Genomic DNA, 19,903 nt, shown 5'->3' on the forward strand with positions numbered 1-19,903 from the left:
CTGTAGCTGCTGCCCCAGCCCCTCCCTCCCCGCCTGAAGCCCACACACACCTGCAGACACCAGCTGGCAGACTTTCAACACAGTGCAAGCTGCCTGTCCAGGTCAAGGTTGACCCAGAGCATGCTGCCCTCAAGTGGGTACAGGGGTGCCAACTCCGGAGCAAGGATCCCTGTGCTCTGTTCGCACCCTCGCTCTACACTGACAGGGGTGACACATCAACTTTTGACTGCAATTCCCAGAGAGCTTGGGGCCCTGCCTGTCTTGGTGCAGAGTCCCAGCCTGTGACCCCTCTGCTCTCTCTCATGACATCACACTCAGGCCTTCCTGGAAAACCATTTTAATCAGTGTACACAGGCAGCGAAGAGGGAGTGCAGAAGCTGAACTGGCTGGGCGGTCTTCAGGATGCCAGGTCTCCCTCCTGGCTCTAAGCAGAATTAGCAGCAATTCTAAGAGGCCCCCAGGCCTCCAACAGCAAAGCCAGAGAAAAGTCAGCCCCAGAAAGCCAGTAGGAGAGGCCGCAGGCTGAAAGCGTGGTGGATGAGGGGTGTATGGACTCATCCAGAGCTCTCAGAGGCTCCATCCAGCAAGGCCTCTGGCTGGGGCTGTATTTAAGGCTGGGTCAGACAGATGGGAGCCGCAGAGAGATGAAAGGTCTGGCTGGTGAGCCCCAGGGGAAGGACAAAGGCACTGGGGCAGATGCAGCCACGGACAATGGCCAGCTCAGGCAGGGCCCTTACAATGCCCACAGCAAACAAGGCCATCCACGCAGCTCAGGGGCCTTGGCCACTTCAGGGCCCCTGTCTCAGCCGAGCGCAAAGGCATCTTCCCGGCCAGAAATCAGAGCCAAAGCACCAGGCCTGTCCCACAGAAGCCTGTAGATGTGAGGCTGGGTCAGCAGGGGGACCAGGCCATCCCAGCTTAGTGGCAATTCTGACAGCTGGGGTGGCACGGAATCCCATTCACCCGGCAGCGGCAGCCCCCGCTGGTGTCTCCCGGGCCCTAGGGGATGAGGGGGGAGAAGAGAGAAGGTCAGGGCAGAGAAGAGAGCAGTGCCCCTCCCCCGCCCCAGGCACCCCATCACACCCATGAAGCGCACTCGCCCACCCTCGTCTTGGCCTGGGCACATTCTGCTGCTAAGAATGATCCTCATAGCCTCAGCTACCAGATGGAGGCAGTTCTCAAGGCTTTTCTGGTCTCTGGTAGCACCCTCAATTATGTGGTCTCTATCTACCCAACCTGAGACCCAGAGCCGCAAAGGACCTGATGAATTTTTGCATATTTGGAGGGGGTCAGCGCGCTGGTGGCAGGAGGGAGCGCTCCTTCCACCTCTACCTGTCTCACTGCCTGCCTGGACATGAACAACACCAGCCCCAACTCCAGGAACACTCCTCACGATGACAGATACCACTGCTCTCGCATGTTTTCCATTTGATTCTGACAGGAAGCCTGAGATGGGCTCTGCTATCATCTCCATTTTACAGAAGAAACTGAGGCTCAGAGAAGGGAGTAACAGCATAACCACACAGTCAGTGTGTGCCAGAGCCAGGGACCCACTCCTCCACTTCAGAATCCCACATGCACCCTCTAGGGCAGTGATGGGCAAATATTTCTGTAAAAGATCAATTATCTGAGGCTTTGCCAGCCAGACGGGCTCTGTCCTTGTAGCACAAAAGCAGCCACAGACAGTATGCCAATGAATGTGCGGGGCTCCCACAAAACTGTACTTATGGACACTAAACTTCGGGTTTCATATAATTTTTACATGTCACAAAATATGCTCCTTTTAATACGTTCAACCATTTTTAAAATTGTATTTCTTTTATTATTCTCATTTAATCAAGAATATACGCACAATTAGTTTGTGGAAAAGTTAAAACCCAGGCTTTCTAGCTTCAAGCCTCCCTCTTTTTTTAGAAATTAATTTATTTTTAATTGAAGGATAATTGCTTTACAGTATTGTGTTGGTTTCTGCCAAACATCAACATGAATCAGCCATAGGTATTGATATGTTCAACCATTTTAAAAAATGCAAAAGCTTTCTTAGTTCACGAACTTCAAAAATGCAGGCGCTGGGGTTAGACTTGGCCCATGGGCTGACTTGTCCGAACTCTACTCTCGGGCACCCTTCCCCAGTACTCCTGAGCCGTCTGCTCTCAGGGCACTCACCCCGGGGCCCCAGCGGGGGCCCTTGGTGACCCAGCAGATCTCAGTGCGGCAGACAGTGCACCGGATCCAGTCGCAGCCGTCCTTCTTCTGCACCACGATCTGGCACTGTGGGCAGTGCATGGCCTCACCCTGCTGCAGCATGGTCTGGAGCAGAGAAGGTGCTGACCTCAGAGCCAGCCCGCTCCCTGGCCCTCGCCCCACTGCAGAGAGAAACCGGCCACCCTCTAGAGTCTCAGATTCACTCTCCCATGCTGCTCTATGCAGGCCCAGCTGCATGCAGCCTCCTCTCCTGTGTCTGCAGTCTCCTCCCTTCACCCTGACACTCCCTGCTGCCCGCCACCTGACCACGTGTCCTGAGTCCTGTCTCTGGACAGGAGAAATGCCAGCAGGCGCTCAGAACCTCCAGGGCTGCATGAGCCACAGCCCTGACTAAGAAGCCCCCATTGCTCCCCAAACTCAGATCCTCGGCCTTCAGCCCTGACCCAGTCTCACTCTCAGCATCTCTGTCGTCTGCCGGGCAGCCATATCGTTCTGAGCTCGCAGGGCCAGGTCATCTTGATACTCCTTGCAGTTCATCTGCTCATGGATGGCCTGGAGCAGATGAGGCGCTCAAGATGAGAAAGTTCCCAGCAAGTTAGGGCCAAAGCAGGCATCCGCACAAGCACTTAATGCCTAGATGGTGTCAGTGACAGAGCCTTCCTTTGTAAACTATATACCCACTTTATAGAAGAGGACACTGAGGCCAGGGTGGTGAAGCAAGGGTCATCACATATGATAATAATCATATATACCTATTTAAGTCCTGAGAGGCACAGAAATCCCTAAAGCACTTCTCCCCCAGGGCACAGCCCCTTGTCCCCAGCTGAGTTCTGCCCTGGTTGCTGGGGTAATGTTCTTAAGAGTGAGCTTACTGGACTGCGACCAGGCTCAGCCCTGTCCACCCGCTCAAGACCAGTCTCTATAGTGGTCACCTGTTAAGAGAATGATGTCGGGGATGGCCTGAAGTGAGGGTTAGGTAGGGCCGTCTGGGTTTGGGGTCAGGGCTCATTCAGGACAGAGGTTGACAGCCTGAGGCCAGGGCTGGGGTTGGTCTGTGACCAGGCTCAGGGTTAGTCAGAGGGCAGGACTGGGCTCAGTCTTGGTCCAGGGTCAGTCCAGGTTCAGGGCTCAATCTAAGAGTCTCAGGTCAGGACTCAAGCCACACCCGGCCACTGACACGCAGCTCTAAGCCATGGGAACCAGGTCAGTATACCAGCTCCCTTCTCTTATTCCCATAATAAGCTTGGACTTGCAATGAGCTCCTGGCAGGACCACAGTGACTGGGCAGGGTGGGTCCCTGTCCCCACCTTGCAAAGCAGGCAGTTGACATGGAAGCACACGGGGCAGTGGAACACATTGACATCATCCTCAAAGAAGCACCATCCCTTGCAGTCCGGGGTCTTGCAGTGGTAGCTGAAGGCACTGCGGTTTTCCGCAATGGAGATGCCCAGGTCCAGAAACCGCTGGTATTCCTCGGGGCTCAGGAGCTGCCAGCAGACCACAACCTTGGTGCATGCCCTCTTGGCCACCCTCAGGAAGCCCCCAACCCATGAAGTCCAACACAGCAGTGTTGACAAACTCTATCCAAAGAACAGATTAGTGCCTTCCCTGGCGGTCCAGTGGTTAAGACTGTGCTGCCAATGGAGGGGGTGAGGGTTTGATCCCTGGTTGGGAACCGTGAGGCGTGGCCAAAAGGAACGCCATGGACAGAGGAGCCTGGTGGGCTACAGCCCACCGGGTCGTAAAGAGTTGGACACGACTGAGCCACTAACACTTTTGCTATCACTTCAGATGAGCAAACCAAAGCACCGAGGGGCTGTGTATCTGCCCTTGAGGTCACCCGGGCCATCTGGCCCCAGAAGTCCTCTCCCCACTGTTGTTAACTTCTCTGCTGTCTTTTCCTCACAAGGGTGGTTTCTTTACTAGCTATTTCCCCCAATTTCTATCCTGACCACTACTTGGGCTGCCAGCATCCCACACAGAGAAGGCTCTTGATAAATGTCTGGAACCCAAGACTGGGACTCTCAAACCCGTTCCCACCAGCCCCCAGTCTAGTTCCCTGGGGTGGGGGGGGGCGGTAGGGGGCTGCCCCTCCGTCCCCCAGGCCTTACCGCTCGGATCTCCCTCTCCAGCAGCTTGCCTGAACATGAGTAGGTGTTGTCAATGAAGGGGCAGGACACCTCGGCCTCCTGGCTGTTGCGGATGGTGCCCTGCAGACACTCCCTGAAGGAAGGGGGAGGAGGGGGTAGGGGTGGGAGTTAGGGGTCATCTGAACCCCACCCCCAAGGACTCCGGCCCACGCATGGTGAGGCCTGACCTCGGGCTGGCTCCTCCCCTATTTCTTCCTTTCTTCCGGTGCCTCCCATTAACCCACCTTGTCTGTCCACCTCACTGCTATACATATTGCTCCAGCCAAGGTTGCCTCACCCCTCACCTGAGAACTGTAGAAGCCTCTCACTGGAGTCCCTGGATCGGCCACGTCCTTCCTCAAAGCCTCCCATCCGACCCCACCCAGAGCAAACCGGAGAGCCCTGGTGACTCACCCTCTCTAATACCTCTCTGTCCCTATGCCTCACCTGCTCCATCCCTCTGCTCCAGACACACTGACCCCTTACTGCTGCAGGCAGGCCAGGCACGTACCCACCGTGGATCCCCTGGTCTGCTCAAGCACGGCTTCCCCAGGGGTTTCCCTGACCTGTTCTAGGGCAGGGCCTCTGTTGCTTATTAAAAGCCACTGCCACTTATGACACAATTTACAATTATTATCAGTGATTATCTGATTAACATCCGCCTGCCCATGGGAAGGTAAGCTTCAGGAGGCAGAAACTGAGCTTTTGTGGGCATTTGGGGATTCCCAGGCCTAGTCCAGTCCCTGGCACCCAAAGCAGCTCATCAAATGTGTGCTGTGAAGGAGGACATGCTCTCTACATCCAGGGCCAGGAGGAGAGCCTCAGAGGGCAGACTATCCACCAGCAGGCGGCAGGGCGGGGCTGGCCCAGGCTGTCAGGCAAGAGACTCACCGCCCTTGCATGGGCCCGGTGGTGGTGCGGAAAGGTGCGGGCTCTGGCGGCAGAATGTCTGAGCTGTGCAGCCTCTCTGTACCTCACATCCTTCCTCTGCAAGACGAGGAAATGGTGCCTACCTCCCAAGTTTGTGAGGATGCCCAACTAGCTCTGAGTCCTGGGCCCCACCCCCCGCCAGCCCCGGGTATACATCGCCGGGGCCGCACCTGCAGAAGGTGTGCAGACACTCGCGCAGCACCACGGCCTCGCCGGGCGCCAGGACCGAGTAGCACACGGGGCACTCGGCGGGCTCGGTGTTCAGAACCAGGCTCCGCTGATCCAGCTGCACGTGCTTGTCATAGTTGCTTTCCTGCTGCTGCTGCTTCAGCTGGGCACACGGGGGTGGGGGCGCGGGGCGGGTCAGGGTCTCAGGGGCGGGCGGACCAGGAAGGGGGCAGGACCAGGTGGGGATCGGGACCAGGTGGGGATCGGGACCGGGTTGGGGGGGGGCGGGATGGGTCAGACCACCTAACGGGAGGCAAAGGGGGCCTCATGGAAGGATCCTGGGGTTAGGGTGGGGCTGGGCATGGGGCAGGCAGTGAGCAAGCGCTGGAGATGATGAGAAGGGTGGGACCAGGAGCCAGGCGACCAAACACGGGGGTGGGGCAGGAGGTGGGCCAGGCAGGGGCAGTTTAAGGCTAAAACCTAGGGTCAAGTCAGGGGGAGATGGGGTCTGGGTCTGAGTGGGGAGTCAGGGGTAGCAGGGCTCCCATTTCTGCCGAGAAGTACGGCAGGGGTAGCTCCAGGGGGAAAGGCAAGGGGTTGAGGGGTGGTGATAAAGCGAGGGAGCAGAGCAAGGCGGGAGAGAGGCCAGGGTCTGGGCCAGGGTTGTAGATGGGACCAGCAGTGAGGTCACGGCCAGCACTGGGTCCAAGGGCGGGATGGGGACATCGGATCAGAATGGGAAACCGCTCAGGGTTACATATCTATGTAATCTGTGAGTGTGTAACACGACGGTGGGATGGGGCAGAACAGGGGGCGGGTCAGCCTCCAAGTGGGCAGCGAGGGGCTGGGTCCAGGCTTTCAGGAAGTCTAGGAGGGCTACAGCCAGGAAGGAAGGGGTGGGGGGGGTGGGGGTCAGGAATAGTAGGATTCAGGATGAGGTCAGGGCTAATGAAGCAAGACCTAGGTCACAGCTGGATAAAGCGGGGGCGTGGTCTGGGTCTTGTCTAGGATGCTGGAGTCAGAGCCAGGTACCCTTGAGTGCACGATGGGAAAGTAAGTCAAAGCCAGGGGTGGCGCCACAGCTCACGGGGACGGAGGAGGGGGGAGCACAAATAAGCCTGGATGTGCATCACAGCCGGGGAGGAGGGTCTCAGCGATAGTATGAATGACCTCAGGAAGAGGCCGGTCACAGTCAAGTGTAGGGTCACCACCATCGGTGTGACCACAAGGGGGCAGCAACGGGGGCAGGAGCAATGTGGATGTGTCTCCCTTTCTGGCCTATGCCTCCCCCGTCCAGGCTGCAGGTGTCTTTCGAGGGACTTCGGCGCCCACCTGCTCAAACTGGTGCAGCGCCTCCTTCTCACCGGCCAGGCGTGCTCGCTCCTCCTCGTCTGGCTGGTACGAGGCAGGTACCTGGTAGGCCTCGGGCCGCGCCTGGCAGCACATCTCGCAGCCGGGCCTAGTGGGCTTGTTGATGAACGTGCAGCCGGGGCACGTCCAGCCCACCTGGGGGTAGAGGAGCAGTGATGGCAGGGAGACTAAATGGGGGGGGGGGGGGGCGGGCGGTGCGGGGCACAGGGGTGCATGTGGGACAGCTTACCGGCGGGGGCTCTGGCACTGCATCAGGCTGCCCCCGACCCGGCTCTTGAGGGGCCTCAGGCTTTGGGGGAACTGGGTCCAGGGGGCCCCGTGGCTGCAGCGTGAGGTCCTTGAAGCCCAGATCTGGGGAAGAGTTCAAGGGGTGGTGGATCCATGTAGCCGATACCATCCACACCCTGAGCCAGCCAGGAAACCCCCTTCTATCCTTCCCCTCTGCTCCAAGGAATTTCCAGCTCCGTCTTGCCAGGTGTGCCCAGCCATGGCTGAGCGTCCGGGCTCCCACAGGGTGAAAGTCCCTCCTTCCACCCACCACTGCTCCTAGGTCCACCCGGCTTAAGAACCCTGCTTGAAAACAGATCTCCTGTGGGCCTAAGTGTCCACACAAGTGTCCGCACCAAGAGGGACAAACAACACTTCTGAAGTGGCCCTGCCAAAATACTGAATCTGAATCCATTCCCAAGGGCACATAGGACAGAAAAGCTAAAAACAAAACTGGCCTGGAGAGTCAAGACTAGAGATCAAAGACTGAAAAAGACTGAGAAACACCAAGGCCAAGAGCCAGGTCTTTCACTATAAACGACATGAGTGAGACAGCTGGTAAAATTTGAGCAAGATCTGCACATTAGATAGTGGTAATGTATCAAAATTAATTTCCTAAATTTGCTAACTGTACAATAAATGGAAGAAAATGACCGTTTTTTTTTTTTTTTAAGGAAATATAAACTGAAGTATTTAGGGAAAAGGGACATCATGTCTGCAACCTACTCTCAAAACAGTTCCAAAAATTATTTAGGCATTAATAAATAATTTTACATGGAGACAACGATAAACCAAATACAGTCAAAATATTAGTATTTGGGGAATCCACATGAAAGGTACATGGGAATTCCTTATGCAATTCTTTGTACAATTTTGCAACTTTTCTGTAGGTCTGAAATATTTCAAAATAAGAAGTAAAAAATTTAAAAACTAGCTATTACAACCAATTTACAGATTTAGAAAACTGAGGAGGAGAGATAGGAGAGAACTTGCCTGAGGTCAAGGAGTTGATAAATGCCAGGGTGGGGACTGAACTCAGCCCTTCTCCCCCAGACTGGCTGTTCTCTAAAGGGTTCCCCAGGTGGCTCCCTCCTGGGGTGTCCTTTGTCCTCTCTTCCCCACTATGGATAAGGTCCTCCAGGCAAGTCCCTGATGCAAAGCCCCTGCGCTCTGCTCCTCGCTCCTTCCTGCTCTGCGACCACAGGGGAGTCCACGTCACCAGGAAGCAGAGCCTCACCTTCCAGCATCCGCAACTGCCTCTCCCGCTGCAGCTCCTGAGGGTTGAGCGAGGTGTTGCAGGCGGACAGCAGGTAGAGGTAGGCGCTGTCCCCATTCCGCCTCACACCGTGGGAGTGCAGAGTCTCCTGGTCCCGAGCCAGCCGCTGCCCAATCACCCACTGCTGCAGGGTTGGCGGGAAGCCATAGTCCAGGAACACCTGTCAGGCAGGGTGGACAGGAAGCGTGGGGAGGGAGGAGCAGAGCAGAGACAGGTGGGGGCTAAAGGGGAACCTCTGCCCTCCCTTTCACCCCTTCACTCACCATGTCCTTGAGGGAGGCCACCGTCATGTCCGGCCGCACGGTGAGCCAGATAGTGACCGTGTGCATCTGTGCATCCTCCACGCTCACCCACAGCCTGCAGGGAGGGCAAGGGCTCTGGACAAAGGTCCAAGCTCAACCACCAGCTAGCTCCTGGATTCCCACTCCCCTGCGCTTCCTCCTGGATCAGAACTCGCTGCTTAGGCCCGGCAATGGCTCCACACGGCTCTCAGAATAAAACCCAAACTCACTGCAGCATCAAGGGCCTCAATGCGCTGGCCCCTCCAGTCTCTTGTATTACTGGCTATTATTGGCTCCTTAACCAAACCACAGTAGCTATTATTAACTGTATGCTAAGACTCTTTAAAGCACTTAACACGTATTAACTCAGTTCTCTCAATGAACCCATGAGACACGTACTGTCATCTCCCCTATTTTACAGATAAAAACAAGAGGCACAGAGAGGTTATAGTGACTCTGCTGAGTAAACAATAACTGTTAAGAGGCAGGATTGAAATCCAAACAGAAGTATTTCAGAGAAAGTGGTTTTAAACACCAACCTTCTCAAAGATGTGAAAACTGTTTGGGAAGACCAATGGCACGAAAATGGATGGCTAAGATGAAAAAACAGAACTGATTTCAGGACACAGGAAAAAGCCCACTTAGAACCTCCAGAGCAACTTGGGAAAACGGTGCATCCTTAAAGCAAGAACAGCAAGAAACAATCAGAAAATGAAGAAGAGTTGCTGGGAATCTAACAGTAACTCCTGACTCATCTAACCTTCAGACCCATCTACAGGTTCACAAGGAAAATGAGAAATACCAAATAATACTCCAAGGAGGCAATTCGTAAACTCAGAATGTGGGAGAATTCTGGAGATCAAAAACCAGATTTCTAAAAAATTAATGCCACTAAAAATAGAGCAAGTGGGTAAAAGAGACACAGACAACATTAAGAAATGTTATGTGTCGATTCTCATTTGGCTCCTAATTAGAACAAACCAACTATAAAAAATACTAATGAGATAATCGAGGAAAGTTTAATACAAATAGAATATTAGAGGATTTTAAGGAGTTGTTAATGTTTCAGGTGTAATAATGGTATTGAGGTTATTTTTTAAGTCATTAGTTTTAAAGACATATCAAGTTACTTATAAATGAGCTAAAATCTGAGACTTGCTTTAAAATACTCCAGAAAATACCCTCAAAATTTCTCAGGATAAAGATTTTCAACATCTAGCCAACTATCAATGAAATGAGCAAGTTTTAGACACGTAAAGACAACAAATGTTTACCATCCACTTCTCCACATGAAAAGTCTTTGAACACAAGAAACAAGAATAGCTGAGTGTGATGCAGAATAGAAAACTAAAAGGGAATTTAAAGAAGGAAAGGAAAAAAAATAAAGAAAGAAAGAAGGAAAGGAAATTTAAAGACCTTAACCTTCAAGACATTCTTCTTCAAGCAACAGGGGTTTTGAAACATGAAAGATACAGTGTCAACTGCACTACTTATTTTATACTGAGTAATATTTCCATAATCAAAATACTATAAATGCTATTTTACTGGGTTTACATTTTTAGTATCAACCTAGAGGCAAAGCATAGAAGCCTTAATTTTACTTAGAAAACAAAATCTAAAAGCTATAACCAAGACTTCCCTGGTGGTCCAGTGGCTAAGGCTCCGAGCTCCCAGTGCAGAGGGCCCGGGTTCGATTCCTGGTCAGGGAACTAGAGCCCACATGTCACAACTGAGAGTTTGCATGCCACAACTAAAGAAAAAATTCTGCATGCCACAATGAAAATCAAAGATCCTGTGTGTCACAACTAAGACTCAAAAAATAAATAAAATTTAAAAAATAAAATAAAAGCTATAACCTTAACACCAGTAACAGAGAAGCACAGTTGGAGCCCTCATTTCTGCCGTCACCAGATCAGTAGTGATCAGTTAGTCAGAAAATTCATTACAGCAGAGAAATGCAGACACAGTTGCAGACTCCAACACTTAATTTTACCTTACAGGATACAAATGCACATTCAGTGGCCAATCTCTAGGCAAAAAGGCCACTGTTTTTTTATTTAGTACAAATCTGCTACTGGAGTTTCCCATGATTTTTTTTTTCTTTTTGTATGAACTATACCCATTATACATGGTTTCTGATCTCTAGTATCAGCCTCTTTAAAGTGGAGCAAGAACGTAAGACTCTCAAAGCGTCTGAGTACAGAGAGTCCTTTTGGATTTTTACCTTTTTTTTTTTTTCACAATTCACTCACCCTCAAATGGATGGCTTTTTTTTTTTTTTTTTGGTGCCTCATCTCTATTTTGTCTTTCTAAAGCAATCAGTTTAAGTTTTCATAGACAAAATTCTCTTTTAGCACTCATGTTTTATTGATTGATATAACAGCTATTAAATTATAATATGGAAATAACAAGTACAACTGATATAAACAAGCTGTGTGTGGCGGTTATGTTTTACAGCAGCAACTATAGTGTCATTTAATTGGGGGAATCAAGTGGAGGTCAACTGGGAGCACTTCTACTACAGTACTAACAAAACCCAGGAAGTTAGGAAAAGGGATCAGTGAGATGAGTATGTTAAATTCCTCATTTTTCATAACAAGATGTGTACACAGATACCATCTTAAGTGGATATATCAAGAAATGGATATGCAAGTATTTTATTTGAAATCAAATGGCCAATTGATCAACAGATGCAATGTAATCCCTGTCAAAATTCCAGCTCACATTTTTTTGCAGAAATTGACACACTAACACTAAGATTCATATGGAGATTCAAGGGGCCCAGAATAGCCAAAAAAAAATCTTGAAAGAGAAGAACAAAGTTGGAGTACTTATGCTTCTGTTTTAAAAATTTACTACAAAGCTATAATAATCAAAACTGTCTTACTGGTATAAGGACAGACATATAGAGCAAAAGACAAGAAATTAGGTTTCAGAAATAAACTTTAGACTTATGGTCAAATAATTTTCAACAAAGGTGCCAAGATATTAAACAGAGACAAAACAGTCTTTTTATTTTTAACAAACAGTGCTGTGACAACTAGATATTCACAAGCAAAAGAATGAAGTTGGATCTCTGCCTCTCACCGTAACAAAACTTAACTCAAAAAGGATCAAAGATGTAAATGCAAGAGCTAAAACTATACAACTCTTTAAAAACAAAAATAAGGGTATACCTTTATGACCATGGATGAGGCAGTGGTTTCTTAGATGACATCAAAAGCACAAACAAGAGAAAACAGATAAACAGTATTTCAGCAAAATTGAAAACGTGTGCTTCAAAGGACACTATCAATACAGTGAAAAGACAACCCATAGAATGGAAAATGAAAATAGGTATCCATTGTATACATACACACCACAGTTTCTTTACTTAGGTTGTTTCCATATATATACACAATGAAATATTATTCAGCCATAAAGAGAAGGAAATTCTGGCATCTGCAACAACACAGACATTGTGCTAAGTGAAAAAATCGGACAGAGAAAGACAAATTCTGTATTATACCACTTATATATGGAATTAAAAAAAAATCAACGTCAGAGAAACAGAACAGAGGATTGGGGAGGCGTGGGGGTGCAGGTGGCCAAAAGCTACAAACTTCCTGTTTTAAGATAAGTAAGTTCTGGAGAAGAGATGTACAGCATGGTGACCATAGTTAACAATATCATATATTTGAGAACTGCTCAGAGAGTAAGTCTTAAAAAGTTGTCACAAGAAAAAATAATTTGTTACTATGTCAGGCAATGGATGTTAACTAAACTTACCGTGGTAATCATTGTGCAATATATACATATATTAAAGCACATGTCATACACCTAAAATGGTTCTGAGGCTCAATTTCCAACACGTGGAAGAGGAAAGAGAGGGAAGGCTTCCCACATAGCACCAAGCAATTTTCAGACACCAGCAGGGCATCCTACAATTCAGCTTGATTCTGGCCCTCTCCACCCAGAGACAGTGTCAGTTCCCACAGGCTGTGGGCTCAGTCCTACAAGGCTGCCCCCACCACTTCATATACCAATCGAAACCCCAAGTTGTCACCTGTTCTCTGACTTACTGGATATAGATTAGGGATTCCAATGACCTCCTCCATGGGTTGACTATTTTGCTAGAACAGCTCACAGAACTCAGAGAAATATTTACTTACTATATTATGAAAGGATATAATAGCCAAATGGAAGAGATGCATGGATCAAGGTATGTGAGAAGGGGCATCATTCTCTCCAAATTCCAAACCCTGTCTTTTTGAGTGTTTATGGAGGCTTCATTACATAGGCATGACTGATTAATCCATGGGCTACTGAGATTCAACCTTCAGCCCTCTTCCCCTCCCTGGAGATCAGGGTGATGAGACTGAAAGTTCCAATTCTTTAACCACAGGGCTGGCTCCTCTTATGAGCAGCCTCCAACCTTAGGCAATTTAGGGGAAGTTCAAGAGTCACCTCACTAACATAACAAAATGCACCTTTATCATTCTCATCGCTGAAGAAATTCCAAGGGTTTTAGCAGCTCAGTGCCAAGAACAGGAAGAATATACCTTTCTTACTGTAAGTAAGTCACAATACCTTTAACTCTGTTTTATATGTCAATGATATCTCAATAAAACTGGGGAAAAAATTATGTCCATATAAAAACTTATACACAAATGTTCATAGCAGCATTGTGTATATTAGCCAAAAAGTGGGAACAACCCAAATGTCCATCGACTGATTAATAAAGAAAATATGGTATAACCACACAATAGATTATTATTCAGTCATAAAAAGGAATGAAGTTTTGATACATGCTACAACATGGATGAATCTAGAAAACATGCTGCTAAGTGACAGAAGCCCAGACACAAAAGGCCACATAGTGTATAATTTCATTTCATTTATATGAAATTCCCAAAGTAGGCAAATTTCTAGAGAGAGAAAGTAAATTAGTTGTTGCCTAAGGTTGAGGGGTTGAGCAAAGAAAACTCGGGAGACAGGGAGTGTCTATTAATGGGTATGAGGTTTCTTAATGGGATGATGAAAATGTTCTGTAATTGGTTTTGGTGATGGTTACACAACTGTGAATATACTAAAAGCCTTGGACTATGCACTTTAAATTGATGAATAGGGTCTGTCAATTATATCTCAATAAAAAATCAAATGGGATCCAATACTGAAAATTAGAAACTGTAAAAGTGTCTTACTACACAGCAGGAAAAAAACATTTGAGTGTTTAATATGTGCCAGGCACTATACTGAGTATTTCAGCATCAAGTTTAAGTCTCCTGGGGCAGACAGCCTCCCTTCAAGCTGCGTGTGGCTGTGCAAAAAAGTTCTGGCCATGGGAGTTAAGTGGAAGAAGTGTGTGCAATTTTGTGAGCTGTGTTCTTAAGAGGAGAGTGGCAGGGTGTGCCCTTTTTCCTTCCTATTGACAAGAATGGTGATGCAATGGCTGGAACGGGAAGAGCCATTTTGGATCATAAGGTGAACCTGAGAAAGGAGGTCATGAATGGCATAATAATAAAACAAAAGAAGCAGGACCTCTGAGAACTACAGAGAGCAGAGCTTCCACATCTGGGGTGCCTACCATCAAACTTGTTTATGTCACTGTTAATATGTTTTTTCCTGTTCTATGAGACCTATCATTCTAATACACCTCCTAACAACCCTATTAACAGCTCTACTATTACTGTTCCATTTTTTAATTAAAAAATAAAAAACTCTGAGAGCCCAGAGATAAATCCACACACCTATGGACACCTTATCTTCGACAAAGGAGGCAAGAATATACAATGGATTAAAGACAATCTCTTAAAAAAAAAAAAAGACAATCTCTTTAACAAGTGGTGCTGGGAAAACTGGTCAACCACTTGTAAAAGAATGAAACTAGAACACTTTCTAACACCATACACAAAAATAAACTCAAAATGGATTAAAGATCTAAACATAAGACCAGAAACCATAAAGCTCCTAGAGAAGAACATAGGCAAAACACTCTCTGACATAAATCACAGCAGGATCCTCTATGATCCACCTTCCAGAATACTGGAAATAAAAGCAAAAATAAACAAATGGGATCTAACTAAAATTAAAAGCTTCTGCACAACAAAGGAAACTATAAGCAAGGTGAAAAGACAGTCCTCTGAATGGGAGAAAATAATAGCAAATGAAGCAACTGACAACTAATCTCAAAAATATACAAGGAACTTATGCAGCTCAATTCCAGAAAAATAAACGACCCAATCAAAAAATGGGCCAAAGAGCTAAATAGACATTTCTCCAAAGAAGACATACGGATGGCTAACAAACACATGAAAAGATGCTCAACATCACTCATTATCAGAGAAATGCAAATCAAGACCACAATGAGGTACCATTTCACACCAGTCAGAATGGCAGCGATCCAAAAGTCTACAAGCAATAAACGCTGGAGAGGGTGTGGAGAAAAGGGAACCCTCCTACACTGTTGGTGGGAATGCAAACTAGTACAGCCACTATGGAGAACAGTGTGGAGATTCCTTAAAAAATTGCAAATAGAACTGCCTTATGACCCAGCAATCCCACTGCTGGGCATACACACCAAGGAAACCAGAATTGAAAGAGACACATATACCCCATTGTTCACTGCAGCACTGTTTATAATAGCCAGGACATGGAAACAACCTAGATGTCCATGGGCAGACGAATGGATAAGAAAGCTGTGGTACATATACACAATGGAGTATTACTCAGCCATTAAAAAGAATACATTTGAATCAGTTCTAATGAGGTGGATGAAACTGGAGCCTATTATACAGAGTGAAGTAAGCCAGAAAGAAAAACACCAATATAGTATACTAACACATATATATGGAATTTAGAAAGATGGTAATGATAACCCTGTATGCGAGACAGCAAAAGAGACACAGATGTTTAGAACGGACTTTTGGACTCTGTGGGAGAGGGAGAGGGTGGGATGATTTGGGAGAATGGCATTGAAACATGTATACTATCATGTAAGAAACGAATCGCCAGTCTATGTTCGATACAGGATACAGGATGCATGGGGCTGGTGCACAGGGATGATCCAGAGAGATGATATGGGGTGGAAGGTGGGAGGGGGGTTCAGGATTGGGAACTCACGTACACCCATGACTGATTCATGTCAATGTATGGCAAAACCAATACAGTATTGTAAAGCAAAATAAAGTAAAAATAAAAATTTTAAAAATAAAAAATAAAAAACTCTGAGAGTTGAAATGACCTGCATTAGATCGCAGAGCTGATTTGTGACAGAGCTGGGTTTGAAGCTAGGGCTCTTGACACAAGAACCTGCCATTAAGAATAACTATTCTATGTGCTCAGTTGCTCAGTCATGTCTGACTCTTTGTGACTCCATGGACTGCAGCCCACCGGGTTCCTCTGTTCACGGGGATTCTCCAGGCAAGAATACTGGAGTGGGTTGCCAGGTCTCCCGCATTGCAGGCGGATTTTTTACCCACTGAGCCACCAGGGAAGCTCTAACTGTTCTACAGGCCAACACTAAATTGCAGCCCACTGGGGTTCAGGAAGCTCTGAACCCTGGGCTTCCTGGTCAGCCATGCACTCCTCACCTGATGTCCTGTGTCGGAGAGACCTCAGGCTTCAGTTGCACATTCAGGGGCACCCGTTGCTCTGCCAACCAGATGGCACACTGCATAGCCACCTGTTCATCCCCACCAGCCACTGCTCGGCTGAGTCTCTGGGCCACCTCCTCAGCTGAAATCCACAGTGGAAGCAGGTTAGCACAGGGTTTATTTTTCTTTGGGGGTAAAGAGGGTGAGGAAGGAGGTGATTCTTTATACATGCTGCTTCCTCTCTGTCTTCTTGGTAAACTCCCACACATCCTTCAGCACCCAGCTTAAAAGTCCCTTTTTTCTGAGAGGCCTTCGCTGACACTCCCCACCCCTGCTTGTTTGGTTCTGTTTTCTCTTCATACTCCCAGGTCCCCCATACTTGCACTTGTTTATCCAACAAACATTTATTGAGCTCTTGCTGTTCAGTCACTAAGTTGTATCCAGCTCTTTGTGACCCCCATGGACTGCAGCACACCAGGCTCCCCTGTCCTTGCCTATCTCCCGGAGTTTGCTCAAACTCATATCCGTTGATACCATCCAACCATCTCATCCTCTGTTGCCCCCTTCTCCTTCTGCTCTCAATCTTTCCTAGCATCAGGGTCTTTTCCAATGAATTGGTTCTTTGCATCAGGTGACCAAAGTATTGGAGTTTCAGCATCAGTCCTTCCAATGAATATTCAGGGTCGATTTCCTTTAGGATTGAGGTCTTACTGTTTGCCAATTACTGTCACAGAAACTGGGCTTCAGCAGTGAATAAGATAAACGGGGCCCTCTTCTCATGGACTTCCCAGCCCAGTAAGAAGACAACTAACAAGTTAACAAAAGAAAAAGATTCAGACTGTGATTCATGCTGGCAAGGAAATGAACAGGATAAGGAGATGAGGAAAGAGAAGAGGAGGTAACATTGAAGCTGAGACCTGAAGCAGGAGGTGTTGGATAATGTCAAGACCTGGTTGGGGAAAAGTGTTCCAAGGAGAGAGAAAATGAAAGGCCTTGGTCAAGAAATGGTCGGATTAGAACAGAGAAGCTGATGAAGCTCCAGCAGAATGAGCAAGGGGGCAGATGGGGGAAGGCAGAGATGAGCAAAAGCAGAAGTGAGCAAAGTCAGCAGGCATGCAGGCTACCCAACTGCTCTAGGCTTCTGTTCTAAGAACAAACACAGGGGTATGTGAGCAGGTTGGTGACATGACCTAACTTAAATTCTCCAACCTGAGTGGAAGGCGCGAGGTGGAAGGCAAAGACCCTGGTATTCAGGTCAATTGAGGTCTGGTTCCCCCACTAGCATGGGTGGTCTCTTGCCCTCTGGGAGCTCCCCACCCTCTTCTCAGCAGAGCTGGCCCATGGGAGGCCTTAGGGACATCAAATAAAAGAATGACAAGATGCCCTTGGAAGCAACCGGCCTGCAAGGGAGGAATCTGCGAGGCAAGTGGGCAGGAGGAGGACAGATTAATACCTCTCTCCCAGGCCCTTCTGGAGGAGAGGCCGCGTTCTGGCAAGGCCCACCTGCCACCCGAAGCTTCTCAGCCGCCCCCAGGCTGTGCCCACCTTTCTTGATCTTCTCGTCCATCTGGCGTGGTTGTGCCCATCCCCCCGCGGAGGGGGGCGGGCTGCAGCTCCGGGGAAATGCTATCTCCCAGTCACCTGCTAGAGGACGGGCAGACCACGAGAAACTCAGCCCCAGCCGGTGGCCTCTGGCGCGGCCCGGGCCTTCTTGGTGCCTCACGGTCCCGGGTGGCAATCGGGTAGCATCACATTACCCGAAGATCGGGGATGGGGCCTGGGAGGAGGAATGGGTGGGAGGTGAGAGGGAGCGCCAAGCCGAGCCGGCTCTGGGAGACAGAGGAAACTGGACAGGCCTGGCTGCGGGGAAGGGGAGGAGGGGCGCCGCACAGCCAGGGCGCTGGGCCGGAGCCCTTCTCCCTGCTGGGAGCGGGAGCGCCCTCCGGGGTGCGGGATTTCAGCCCAACTCCCTCCCGCCCGCGGCGGCCCCTGTCAGTCATGAGAAGGAGCTCGGCAGCTTCCGCGAAAAAGAAAGTGAAAGTGGCGGCTCCGGAAGTGGGGAGGAAGACTGTCCCCGGATCCAGGTCTCCCCGCCACCCCCGCCCGACCATCCAGCGGCGGCCCCCGCCCCGGGTCACGGGAATCCAGGGCGCTCTTGTCCCGCCGTCCGGGGCGTTCCCACGCCGCCCTCGGCCAGACACGGACACTGCGACCCTCACTCACCCGCTGGGTCCAGCCAGCAGCGCCGGGGAGGGGCGGGGCCATGAGGGGCGGGGACTGGGCCGGGAGGGCGGGGACTGGGCCTGGAAGGCGGGGACTGGACCGGGAGGGCGGAGCGCGGCGCGGAGACCGCCTTTGCTCAGTTCAGCAGCCCCAGCACTGGTCCGCTTGCCGGTCCCCTACTCCTTTGGCAGAAGAAACCGAGGCTCTGTTTCTGATCTGCCCGAGGCCACGCAGCCGGATTTAAATGCAGGTTGGGCGGCCTCAGGAACCCATCCTTAGCCAGCCGGACGCTGCCTCTCGGCGGTTAACTCTCCACCTTTTAATAGGGCCACTAATGAAGCCTCCCTGGTGGCTCAGAGGGTAAAGCGTTTTCCTGTAATGCAGGTAGACATGGGTTACATCCCTGGGTCAGGAAGATCCTCTGGAGAAGGAAATGGCAACCCACTCCAGTACCTTTGCCCGGAAAATCTCATGGACGGAGGAGCCGGTAGGCTACAGTCCATGAGGTCGCAAACAGTCGGACACGACTGAGCAACTTCACTTAGCGAAGTTTTCTTCATTATTCTTACCACTTCAGTATTCTTGCCACTTCAGTATTCTTGCCTTGAGAACCCCATGAACAGTATGAAAAGGCAAAATGATAGGATACTGAAAGAGGAACTCCCCGGGTCGGTAGGTGCCCAATATGCTACAGGAGATCAGTGGAGGAGTAACTCCAGAAAGAATGAAGGGATGGAGCCAAAGCAAAAACAATACTCAGTTGTGAATGTGACTGGTGATAGAAGCAATGTCCAATGCTGTAAAGAGCAATAGTGCATAGAACCTGAAATGTTGGGTCCATGAATCAAGGCAAATTGGAAGTGGTCAAACAGGAGATGGCAAGAGTGAACGTCAACATTCTAGGAATCAGCAAACTAAAATGGACTGGAATGGGTGAACTTAACTCAGATGACCATTATATCTACTACTGTGGACAGGAATCCCTTATAAGAAATGGAGTAGCCATCATGGTCAACAAAAGAGTCCGAAATGCAGTACTTGGATGCAATCTCAAAAATGAAAGAATGATCTCTGTTTGTTTCCAAGGCAAACCATTCAATATCATGGTGATCCAAGTCTATGCCCCAACCAGTAACGCTGAAGAAGCTGAAGTTGAACGGTTCTATGAAGACCTACAAGACCTTTTAGAACTAACACCCAAAAAAGATGTCCTTTTCATTACAGGGGACTGGAATGCAAAAGTAGGAAGTCAAGAAACACCTGCAGTAACAGGCAAATTTGGCCTTGGAATGTGGAATGAAGCAGGGCAAAGACTAATAGAGTTTTGCCAAGAGAATGCACTTGTCATAACAAACACCCTCTTCCAACAACACAAGAGAAGACTCTACACATGGACATCACCACATGGTCAACACCGAAATCAGACTGATTATATTCTCTGCAGCCAAAGATAGAGCTCTATCAGTTCAGTTCAGTTCA

At 49.0% G+C, this 19,903-nt stretch overlaps 1 protein-coding gene across 3 annotated transcripts; it reads right to left on the minus strand.

The window, feature by feature from the left end:
- Positions 1 to 367: 367 nt before the first annotated feature.
- On the minus strand, positions 368 to 18,445 carry RBCK1 (RANBP2-type and C3HC4-type zinc finger containing 1). Of its 3 annotated transcripts, XM_068986913.1 has the most exons (13): positions 18,425 to 18,445; positions 17,747 to 17,978; positions 16,199 to 16,343; positions 8,610 to 8,703; positions 8,308 to 8,506; positions 7,033 to 7,154; positions 6,765 to 6,938; positions 5,435 to 5,595; positions 4,317 to 4,428; positions 3,513 to 3,692; positions 2,659 to 2,757; positions 2,167 to 2,310; positions 368 to 999 (listed from the first exon to the last, which is right to left on the minus strand). In XM_068986913.1, the coding sequence occupies exons 2-13, from the start codon at positions 17,766 to 17,768 to the stop codon at positions 919 to 921; spliced, it is 1,533 nt and encodes a 510-aa protein (XP_068843014.1). In that variant the 5' UTR covers positions 17,769 to 17,978; positions 18,425 to 18,445; the 3' UTR covers positions 368 to 918. The 3 variants fall into 3 exon arrangements, with proteins under 3 accessions (XP_068843014.1, XP_068843015.1, XP_068843016.1); XM_068986914.1 differs by lacking the exons at positions 16,199 to 16,343; positions 18,425 to 18,445 and having other exon boundaries at positions 17,747 to 18,221; XM_068986915.1 differs by lacking the exons at positions 5,435 to 5,595; positions 8,610 to 8,703; positions 16,199 to 16,343; positions 17,747 to 17,978; positions 18,425 to 18,445 and adding an exon at positions 11,937 to 11,943 and having other exon boundaries at positions 8,308 to 8,408.
- Positions 18,446 to 19,903: the final 1,458 nt, after the last annotated feature.

This window comes from Capricornis sumatraensis, chromosome 15 (genome assembly GCF_032405125.1).
Source record: "Capricornis sumatraensis isolate serow.1 chromosome 15, serow.2, whole genome shotgun sequence".
NCBI lineage: Eukaryota > Metazoa > Chordata > Mammalia > Artiodactyla > Bovidae > Capricornis > Capricornis sumatraensis.

What these genes read in the sequence shown, in the direction of transcription:
- RBCK1 (XM_068986913.1), bottom strand. Translation starts at nt 17,768, where the DNA reads ATGGACGAGAAGATCAAGAAAG. An exon ending in CGCTGCACCAGTTTGAGCAG is followed by an intron (nt 5,596 to 6,764) that starts GTGGGCGCCGAA and finishes CCGTGTGCCCAG; the next exon opens with CTGAAGCAGCAGCAGCAGGA. An exon ending in TGTCTGCACACCTTCTGCAG is followed by an intron (nt 4,429 to 5,434) that starts GTGCGGCCCCGG and finishes CCCTTCCTTCAG; the next exon opens with GGAGTGTCTGCAGGGCACCA.